At 29.7% G+C, this 12,052-nt stretch overlaps 1 protein-coding gene across 1 annotated transcript in view; it reads right to left on the reverse strand.

The window, feature by feature from the left end:
* Positions 1 to 7,349: 7,349 nt before the first annotated feature.
* LOC119612633 overlaps positions 7,350 to 12,052 on the reverse strand; it is a 40,424-nt gene continuing 35,721 nt past the window's right edge. The window contains exon 6 of the mRNA XM_037968462.1: positions 7,350 to 8,514. Within this exon, the coding sequence (XP_037824390.1) occupies positions 7,871 to 8,514 (644 nt within the window). The 3' untranslated portion in view covers positions 7,350 to 7,870. The remainder of the gene's footprint in view (positions 8,515 to 12,052) is intronic.

Genomic DNA, 12,052 nt, shown 5'->3' on the forward strand with positions numbered 1-12,052 from the left:
TACTGGCCTAAACATTCGAGTATAGCGATGAAATTTCGAAATGAATAAGTTTCATATGAGCCAAAATCTTTCTACCAAATTTTCTGAGGATCGGTCCATAATTGACCCTACCCCCCATATAAGGTGCCTTTCAGAAAATTACTTAAACGATCTGGCTTAAAAATACGAGTTAACATATGAAATACGGCTATGAAATTCGACATAAGAAACTTTTATACGAACGTTAATATTGCTATCGAATTTCATGCGGAATGTGGCGGTAATTCACCCCGTATATAAGCCCCCTTTAGAAAATTCCATTAAACGCTAATTACTGGCATAAACATGCGAGTACATCGATGATATTCAATGTAAACATGTTTTATATGAACCAAATCGGTCTACAAAAAGTTATGAGGATAGATCAATAACTGACCATACCCCTCATATAAGGTCCTCTTTAGAAAATTTGATGAAAAAAATTCAGAAAATTACTAGTACAGCGATGAAAATCGACATAAAAAAGTTTATACCTAGGAACATAATTCTTCATTCCGAATTTAATGAGGACTTACCCTAGCCCCTATAAAAGGTTCCCTTCAGGAAAGAGTTTTGGTTATTAAAAAAAACGAATCTATGTACAAAATTTTATGAGTAAAAGGTTCATAATTGACGCATATAAAGGTCCTCTTCAGAAAAGTACTCATACGCTCACGGTTTAAAAATTGAACAAAATATTTGTTTTTAAAAATTAATATTTTGTTAGTTGAAAGAGCTCGGTCCATAATTGACATAAGCCATATTCCAAATATCACCCTGATGTTTATAGAAGAGCATTCTTTTTACGGCATACGGTTTGATGGTGGGTACTTTTTTGCTTGTGTTCATCCGCTTACCGTTTTCATTTGTTGGCTTTATACTTTAAAATAAAACTAATTTTTTATTATGTTCTTTTGTGTTCAATTTTATTGTGTCTTTTTTTATTTATTAATTAATTTGTTTAATATTAGTACTGGTGTATTAATTATTAATTTTTACATAGTTCTTTTTTGGTTTTATTTATTACTATTTAAATTATTTATTTATTGTTCTTATATTTAAAATTTGAATATTTTAAAAATACATTTAGTTTATTCTCTTTATGCATTTAAATAACAAAACAAAAGGATTTTTTTTTTTAACAAAAATTTCATAATTCAGTTTTTTTTTTTAATTTCTTTTACTTATTTTAACTGCTATTTTTTTCACATGACATTTGATGGCTCTTTTGTTAAGGGTTTATGATTTAAATTCTTATTTAACTTTTAAATATTTCATTTAATTATTTAGGAGCATTGTAAATAAGTTAACTTACAAAAACTAAAAAACAAAATTATTTTATTTTATGAATTTATTTAATTGTTCTGTATTTATTACTATTTTTATAAAATAGTCTATAGTTTAGTTTAAATATATCTACACATATAAGGTAATTTTAATTTAATTTATATATATATAGTTTAATTTATTATTTAGTTTTTCTTTAAATGTTTTCTATGTAATGTTTAACATATGCAGCAAAGCAAAATTGTTTCCAATGTCTAGATTTTTTAGTTTTTTTTTTCTCATATAAATATAAAATTGTATTTTAAAGCCGGATATTACATTTTACATTTATTTTTAAATATAATTACAATTATAAACTTTTCCTATTCTTTTGCTGTAGTAATTGTTCTATTTTTTTTTTTTAATTTTTGAGTGTGACATTTAAAATGATTTATATTTGCATTTAATTTAATTTAAATAAAATAATTCTTTTTGCTTAAAGTTAAATATATTTATTTACAGATTTCTCATGTTATACCTTTTTTTTATAAAATATAAAAAATTATTAAAGCAAATATACCAGAAAAAAGTGTTTTTTATACATTTAAAAACTCTTTCACGAGCAAATGAAATGTTTGTGAAAAGTTGAAAAAAAAAATACTTCAAAAGGAAATGGCATAATTTTCAAAGCAGAAAAGGAAATTTGCTGTTATTTTTAATAAAGGAAAGGCAACACAAGTAAAGATGGAGAAATATTTTGCATTTAAAATTTATGTTGTATTTACTTTAATTTAAAACATTTTTTTTTACGAAAGTATAAAGAGATTATGTAAAAAGATTTTTATTGCAAATATGACAATTTTAGAGAACAGTGATGTTAAGGTTCTTGAAATCCAGAATCTGTAGAATCGATATCTGCGACATCGACATCTAATAAAACCGCTTTTCACCCAATTGTACATATTAATATGGCGATATCATTAAATACAAGTAATTATCACTCTCGCTTTTTTAGTCCACTTACAAAACCATTGTCATTATTACCATTACTAGCATACCCTGGGTGCTTCGCTACCCTAACTACAAAATTTTGTTTACTTTTATAGAAAATTAAAATTGATTAAACATTTTTTTAATATTTCAGTTTTATACGTTCAATATCACGTGATTAAATTCGCATTCATTTTGTATTTTTAGTTTTATTCATTTAGCTTCCACATTATAGAAAAGTAATATTTGTGTTCAATATTATATACAATTCAAAAAATATAATTTTAATGAATGAAAAAGTACCAAATGTCCCTTTCAGTAGATTCTCCTTCACTAAGGTCCCTACATTTAAATTTTATTTTCAATATCTATGTTCAATATCGTAAAATTATCAGAAAGTACCATCGGAAAAACGAAAAGTACAAAAATCTCTCTCAATAATTCTCATTTAATAAGGACCGTGTGTTCCGGTAACCATTATAAAAAATCTAAAAGGTACCATTTGAAGAAAAGAAAAGTACCAAATAGTTCCCACTTACAGAAAATACCAAACAATTTACTCGAATTTGGTCCTATAGGCCTTAGTACTCGAATTCCAAAATAATATACCAACAGCTTATTTTGTGTGAGTAAATAAACTACTTTTCCAAATTTTATGAAAATTGGCTCAATGAGTTTGAATAAAATTAAATTTCCCAGTTTTTCCCCTTTTTGGTACTTTTTTCCCCAGTGAAATAGCAAAAATTTTATTACAATAAATATTACAGTGTTAGTCCATAATTTAATAGGAATAATTCAATAAACCGAAAAAGTTTTCTTAATGTGCTAAGTTTTCTCCCTTTTACACCCAAAAAGGACTGAAATTTACAAAAGTACGAAACAGGTGTCTCATAATTTTGCGAGATGTATCCGAAATATTTAATAAAATTTTATTATGTTAATTAGTTCAAAAGTTATAAAGAGCCAAAAAGGTACCAAAATCACCTTTGTTACACATTTTTACCCCTTTAAAAGTACGAATATCAAAAAAAGTACCAGACACCCATCTGCTCATTTTAAGAGTAGATACAGGTCCATTTAAAATTTTTCTTTTATCACTCATATTGTGTAAGATAATTAAGAAAACCTGTTTTACCCGTTTTTCCCCCTTTTTACCCGTAAATGTACAAGTTTGCAAAAATTCCTCCTTACTGGATCTACATAACTGTCAAAATTTCATGATTCTAGGTTCAGCCGTTTGGGCTGTGCGATGATGAATCAGTCAGTCAGTAACGCTACTCTTTTATATGGCTTTCACTCACAAATAAATTTTCTCAGGCTCACATCTGAAGCAAAGTTGTAGCCATTGTCATAAAGATCAAAAATTTTGAACATATAAAAACGCAAAAAACTTGAAAAAAATCGATTTTTTAAGTGTTAAAAAAAAAAGATATTTTAAGTGCTGATCTAAATACGTATACTTAACATTTACAATATCAATAAATCATTAACACGTATACGTACAGGTGCTGTCAATGAAAAGCAGTCAGTATAATTTCACAATGTACAATTTATTGAAATAAAACAAGTTAGAGTGCTATATTCGGCTGAGCCGAATCTAAAATAACCTCCATCAGCAACTTTTATTAAAAATTACTTTTTAAGAATGACTTCAGAAGTTGTGCATTTCGACTCAAATAAAGGGATATCACTCCTATTACAAGCCTGTGATAAAATCATATTTTCTGAAGTTTTTTTTTTTCAGTACTTCCATGGAGTAAATTCTATTTCAATGAAATGCATTTAGTATAAAGTCGTCTTTGAAAAGTATATTATTGAGTATGAACAAGGCATTACCTTTGTTTTTGCTGGGTTACTCGTCTTTTTCGCTCTCATGTTTTATTCAACTTTATCAGGTTGTGTTGCTTTCAGTGCAAAAGGAATTCAAATGTGAATAAGTTCACTATGAACATAAGTATTTATATCATCTTTTTCTGTTATTCTTTTGTTGATAAACAACATTTGCATGCAACGACTAACATTTTTAAAAATGACAAAAAGGTAATGCATTTACATATGACTACTTATGTTGTAATAATACAGGACGATATCCTACACCACTGTAGTAGTTTTAGTTCAAATAAAAATACAATCGAATACGACATCTGCCGCGGAAGCACACACACATTTGAACAGTGTCGGTTGAATTACCATAAATTTAGGTTTTGATATTGGCTTGTTGATTTAGACCGCCGATTTAATATAACGCCAAAAAAGTATAAAGAGTTATTTTTTAGGTTCTATCAAACAAAATTGGAGTAACAAGAACCTTTTCAAATGTTCTTGAAGATCATATACATATATCCCTTTAAATTGTGAAAGAATTGCAAGAACAATTTCAATTCAAGAAGTGGTTCGTTCTCACATAAGCTTACAAATAATCTCCATTTATTTGCGACGATGCAAATCTATGGAGTTTCGTTTTTGTTAACTATTATAGGGAGATTTTAAGAGTATTACTTAAACGAGTATTACTTAAATGTACGTAGTTATAAAACCTATTTTATATTAAATATCATCACTATACTGACATTTTTTAATGTAGTTATCATGAAAGAGTAATTTTCTGAAGCGAACGCTGTCATTCGCTAAACTTTGTAATATCATTTCTGGATATAAAACAGTAATTCCTAAATAACACTTAATTTCTGAATAAAAAATTAAAAAAAAAAAAACTGGAATAAAAAGCTCAATATTTAATACATCTTTATATAACCTACAACGCTTTAGTAAGGATTGTAATACAGCATTGTACTCAGTATGTAATATTGGTCATACACCCACCTTCGGTTGAGCTATGTCCATCTGTCCATCCATGTAAACATTCGAAGAAAACTACAGGTCACAATTTTAAATATAAGTTTATAAAATTTGGCATATAAGAACAAAGTCCACATAAATGATGCAGTCGATTTTCGTATGGATCAAGCCTCATTTGACCTTCAGAAAATGATGTAAAAGTTATATTCGATTTGATAGTTTTATCTTTCTTAATATTTACAAATCAATTATAGTCTTTAAATTTACTTTATGTAGTGGCCCTTAAAAAAATATGCTTAATATGATTGATCAGACCATTTAAAGCTAATACAAAACCATATTGAACAAGTTAGAGTGCTATATTCGGCTGAGCCGAATCTTAAATACCCTCCACCAGCAACTTTTGTATTAATACATTTCTAATTAATAAAATATTTGTAGAAATAAGTTTTCTCATGTCATAAATAGAAAAATCCCAAGATTTAAACAGCTTAAATCTACTACAATTCCAAGATTTATTGAACATTAGAAACGCCACTTTCTTTTAAATTTTTATAGCGCCCTAAGATATGCTTTAGCGATATCTAGTATTTGCATGTATGCATGTGTGTGAAAGATTTAAGGATTTTCAAAACACATACATATATATATATATAATTTTGTTTTACAAAAATTGATAATGCAAATAGTTAAATACGGTTAAAGCGCTTTTAGAGACAGGACCTAGTATGAGAGATATGGCCAAAAATAGACCGATCGTGAAAAAATTTTAAAATAACATTAATTGCTTTTTGCATTACAAAATAGTATTTATGAACAAAAATAGTATTTATTTATATCATTATTTGGTAATGAGTTATGTGCCTTTAAGTGTTTTTCTGAAAGGGACAATACTTATACCAAATTTTATATGGATATCTTAATTTATACCAAATTTTATATGGATATCTTAATTTAGTAATGAGTTATGCGCGTTTAAGTGATTTTCGGGAGGGGACCTTTTATGGGAGCTATGACCAATTATGGACCGATCGGAAAAAAACTTTCACAGTAATATTTCTATGCATATGGGCAATACTTATACCAAATTTTATATGGATATCTTAATTTAGTAATGAGTTATGCGCGTTTAAGTGATTTTCGGGAGGGGACCTTGTATGGGAGCTATGACCAATTATGGACCGATCGGAAAAAAATTTCACAGTAATATTTCTGTGCATATGAGTAATACTTGTACCAAATGTTATATGGATATCTTAATTCAGTAATGAGTAATGCGCGTTTAAGTGATTTTCGCGAGAGAACCTTGTATGGGAGCTATGACCAATTATAGGCCGATCAGAAAAAATTTCACAGTAATATTTCTATGCATATTGACAATACTTGTACCAAATTTTATATGGATATCTTTATTTAGTAATGAGTTATGCGCGTTTAAGTGATTTTCGGGAGGGGACCTTGTATGGGAGCTATGACCAATTATGGACCAATCGGAAAAAACTTTCACAGTAATATTTCTATGCATATGGGCAATACTTATACCAAATTTTATATGGACATCTTAATTTAGTAATGAGTTATGCGCGTTTAAGTGATTTTCGGTAGGGGACCTTGTATGGGAGCTATGTCCAATTATGGACCGATCCATAAAATTTTTCCTCTGAAAGAATTCTATTGACATAAGATTTTAATTTGTAAAATTTTGTGAAGATATCGACATTGTGGCGGAAGTTATTAACAAAAAACCCATTTTCCGGGAATATGTACTTTTGTATGGGAGGTATATGAAATTGTGGACCGATTTTCAGCAGGGATCAAGATCTTGTGCAGAAACGGTGATTTCCATGGAATTATCTTGCATAGTTTTCGAGAAAACTACATCAGAATGTGTAAAAAATGCTTATTTTTTTCCGAGGTTGTTTTAAATTTTGATTCATAACTTTTCCCGGTGTGAACCGATTTTGCCCATTTGCAATACCAAACAACTTAGGAAAATGAGGAACATTTTGGGTGAATTTATTTAAACTCTATTGCTTCGTTTTATCGTGAGCGTGTTTTACACAGACAGACGGGCAGACGGACATAGCTAAATCGACTCAGAATTTGATAAGGACCCAGAATATATATACTTTGTTGGATATCAGATGAATATTTCTTGGTGTTACACACGGAATGACAAAGTTATATATACCCTCTATCACCACTGATGGTGGTGGAGGGTATAAAAACGAATAGAAAATTATTAAAAAAATTTTCTTTTAAAGGATTAACTTTTCATTCTATTGCAGAATGTAGCTGTTCATGCTTATGATAACGGTGATGTTAATGATAATGACAATGTTGTTGCTGTTGTTGATTTTTAAATTTTGCTGTTACTGATACTTATGTTTCTGATGGAAAATAAATGCAATAACATTTATAATAATACCCTGTTTTTTTTAATACCATCGCATCCTCATCATCAATATTATTCTGATAATAATGATGTCAGCAGCAGCAATTGTGCAGCAAAAATAAATTTAGAAACTAAATGTGCTAAAGAAAAATAACAACAACAGAAGTCTTAAACATAACCATTTCTAAAAGTTTGAATCTAAATACCTAAAGTAAGATGGTGTTGCCTGTTATCATGTCTTTATATAAATAAAAGTTTTCTAAGTAGTAGGTTTTGTGTATTTTTACTCTTCTGCTTTATAAATATCTATGCTTGAAACACACTTGTATCATATTCTTGGGATATTCTTTTGTTAATGTAAAGACACGTTTCAATGTTGGCACATTAACTGTCTTTAAGTCGTCAACCAGCAACAGAAACAGCCATATCACCACCATCATTATCAGTGGCAGTAATAGACTTGGAAGTACTGCTACTGATACATGTAACAGCAAACCTAAAAGTTATGACATCACTTGCACTACTCGTGCAATTTATACAAACAACGATATCATCAAAAACAAAAGCAACAGAAACAACATTAGTCCTGTAGACAACAACATAATAAACATCACTTTGCATAAGTTGTATGTTGTATGTGGCAATGTGTATGTGAATATTTCGAGATGGCAGATTGTTATGTAAAAGCTGCAGTCGTAGTAGTTGTAGTCGTATTAAATCTATTATGCCTTCCAGCATATTTTTAGAGATCACATGACAGCATAGGCAAGTTAACATAATACAAGATTTTCTTCTTATTACCAATGTTGTTGCTATTCTTATTGTTGATGACAACCAGTAACCGTCATCATCACAAACTTTTTCTCCTACCCTTCCACTTCTATCTTCTGCCCCTTTATGGCCACATATTATGTTTAATATAGAGGCTGTAGCTGCTGCAACAGCAACAACAATTGTGGCGCAAACCAAAGGCATCAACAATGTTTTACTGTATTTGTAATGAATACTGCTCGCTCCACTCTTTTGCATGGCAGCTGGATTTTCATCTGTAAGTAGCATTTAATAAAAAATCACAAGTTATTAACATAGATACATATAAAAAGAAAATAGTATTTTTTTGTTTAAATGAAAATTTTTTAGTAATAGAAAAAAGTGTTTTCATATACACATTTCTTTCATTAGCATAGATTAAATGCATACAGCATTTTTAATATAGTAAAAACCAGGAGGAGTTTAATATTTAAATTTGAACCATTTGAAATTTAACATAGAATAACAGAAAAAGTAAACTTCACGACTAACATTCCTTCTACAAATACACATATCTTTGTTTATTCCCAAATGAATATTTTCTCTAGGATGTGTCTAATCTATAGTCTAGTCTAGTAGTCTAGTAGTCTATAGTCTAGTCTATAGTCTAGTCTATAGTCTAGTCTATAGTCTAGTCTATAGTCTAGTCTATAGTCTAGTCTATAGTCAGTCTATAGTCTAGTCTATAGTCTAGTCTAGTCTAGTCTATATAGTCTAGTCTATAGTCTAGTCTATAGTCTAGTCTATAGTCTAGTCTATAGTCTAGTCTATAGTCTAGTCTATAGTCTAGTCTATAGTCTAGTCTATAGTCTAGTCTATAGTCTAGTCTATAGTCTAGTCTATAGTCTAGTCTATAGTCTAGTCTATAGTCTAGTCTATAGTCTAGTCTATGTCTAGTCTAGTCTAGTCTATAGTCTAGTCTATAGTCTAGTCTATAGTCTAGTCTATAGTCTAGTCTATAGTCTAGTCTATAGTCTAGTCTATAGTCTAGTCTATAGTAGTCTATAGTCTAGTCTATAGTCTAGTCTATAGTCTAGTCTATAGTCTAGTCTATAGTCTAGTCTATAGTCTAGTCTATAGTCTAGTCTATAGTCTAGTCTATAGTCTAGTCTAGTCTAGTCTAGTCTATAGTCTAGTCTATAGTCTAGTCTATAGTCTAGTCTATAGTCTAGTCTATAGTCTAGTCTATAGTCTAGTCTATAGTCTAGTCTAGTCTAGTCTCGTCTATAGTCTAGTCTATAGTCTAGTCTATAGTCTAGTCTATAGTCTAGTCTATAGTCTAGTCTATAGTCTAGTCTATAGTCTAGTCTATAGTCTAGTCTATAGTCTAGTCTATAGTCTAGTCTATAGTCTAGTCTATAGTCTAGTCTATAGTCTAGTCTATAGTCTAGTCTATAGTTAGTCTATAGTCTAGTCTATAGTCTAGTCTATAGTCTAGTCTATAGTCTAGCTCTATAGTCTAGTCTATAGTCTAGTCTATGTCTAGTCTAGTCTCTAGTCTAGTCTATAGTCTAGTCTATAGTCTAGTCTATAGTCTAGTCTATAGTCTAGGTCTATAGTCTAGTCTATAGTCTAGTCTATAGTCTAGTCTATAGTCTAGTCTCTAGTCTCGTCTATAGTCTAGTCTATAGTCTAGTCTATAGTCCAGTCTATAGTCTAGTCTATAGTCTAGTCTATAGTCTAGTCTATAGTCTAGTCCTATAGTCTAGTCTATAGTCTAGTCTATTAGTCTAGTCTATAGTCTATAGTCTAGTCTATAGTCTAGTCTATAGTCTAGTCTATAGTCTAGTCTATAGTCTAGTCTATAGTTAGTCTATAGTCTAGTCTATAGTCTAGTCTATAGTCTAGTCTATAGTCTAGTCTATAGTCTAGTCTATAGTCTAGTCTATAGTCTAGTCTATAGTCGTCTTAGTCTAGTCTAGTCTAGTCTATAGTCTAGTCTATAGTCTAGTCATAGTCTAGTCTATAGTCTAGTCTATAGTCTAGTCTATCGTCTAGTCTATAGTTAGTCTATAGTCTAGTCTATAGTCTAGTCTATAGTCTAGTCTATAGTCTAGTCTATAGTCTAGTCTATAGTCTAGTCTATAGTTAGTCTATAGTCTAGGTCTATAGTCTAGTCTATAGTCTAGTCTATAGTCTAGTCTATAGTCTAGTCTATAGTCTAGTTATAGTCTAGTCTATAGTCTAGTCTATAGTCTAGTCTATAGTCTAGTCTATAGTCTAGTCTATAGTCTAGTCTATAGTCTAGTCTATAGTCTAGTCTATAGTCTAGTCTATAGTCTAGTCTATAGTCTAGTCTCTAGTCTATAGTAGTCTATAGTCTAGTCTATAGTCTAGTCTATAGTCTAGTCTATAGTCTAGTCTATAGTCTAGTCTATAGTCTAGTCTATAGTCTAGTCTATAGTCTAGTCTATAGTCTAGTCTATAGTCTAGTCTATAGTCTAGTCTATAGTCTAGTCTATAGTCTAGTCTATAGTCTAGTCTATAGTCTAGTCTATAGTCTAGTCTATAGTCTAGTCTATAGTCTAGTCTATAGTCTAGTCTATAGTCTAGTCTATAGTCTAGTCTATAGTCTCTATAGTCTAGTCTATAGTCTAGTCTATAGTCTAGTCTATAGTCTAGTCTATAGTCTAGTCTATAGTTTAGTCTATAGTCTAGTCTATAGTCTAGTCTATAGTCTAGTCTATAGTCTAGTCTATAGTCTAGTCTATAGTCTAGTCTATAGTCTAGTCTATAGTCTAGTCTATAGTCTAGTCTATAGTCTAGTCTATAGTCTAGTCTATAGTTTAGTCTATAGTCTAGTCTATAGTCCAGTCTATAGTCTAGTCTATAGTCTAGTCTATAGTCTAGTCTATAGTCTAGTCTATAGTCTAGTCTATAGTCTAGTCTATAGTCTAGTCTATAGTCTAGTCTATAGTCTAGTCTATAGTCTAGTCTATAGTCTGGTCTACAGTCTAGTCTATAGTCTGTCTAGTCTATAGTCTGTCTAGTCTATAGTCTGTCTAGTCTATAGTCTGTCTAGTCTATAGTCTGTCTAGTCTATAGTCTGTCTAGTCTATAGTCTGTCTAGTCTATAGTCTGTCTAGTCTATAGTCTGTCTAGTCTATAGTCTGTCTAGTCTATAGTCTAGTCTATAGTCTAGTCTATAGTCTAGTCTATAGTCTAGTCTATAGTCTAGTCTATAGTCTAGTCTATAGTCTAGTCTATAGTCTAGTCTAGTCTATAGACTAGACTATAGACTAGACTATAGACTAGACAATTATACAATTAATTGTTTTACAAGGATTGACCTGAAACTTTTTAAATAAAAACGTATACACCTAATGTATATAAATGTGTACATGTATGTGTGTTAAATAAATTTTCATAATAATAATAATTAAAAGCAACACAACACACAAACAAAATCGCATTAACGAGACACATACAACCAGAGAAATAATATTTAAATTAAAAATAACAAAAAATATAAACTGACATTTATATAAAAACATATATCTGCACACGCTGATCCTTTGCTGTCAAGCCAATAATGGCATAAATCACACATTTGTAATGGAGGCGTTAACATGATTATTCCTAGAATTTTAACTTTAAGTAATAAAGGAATAATTTTGTAAAATTTTCTCTAATTCATTTAACTTATAAATAATTAATCGCTAATAGGATATTATTGACTTTCCTAGAATATTTAATTACTAATTAATTCAGCTTATAATTTTAAAATTTAATCTGAGTGAAAAAAAAACTATAAAAATAATAAATAAAAATTAA

This window comes from Lucilia sericata, unplaced genomic scaffold, assembly GCF_015586225.1.
Source record: "Lucilia sericata isolate MDLA Ls3-8-SP2 unplaced genomic scaffold, ASM1558622v1 Contig001778F_arrow, whole genome shotgun sequence".
Taxonomy (NCBI): Eukaryota; Metazoa; Arthropoda; class Insecta; order Diptera; family Calliphoridae; genus Lucilia; species Lucilia sericata.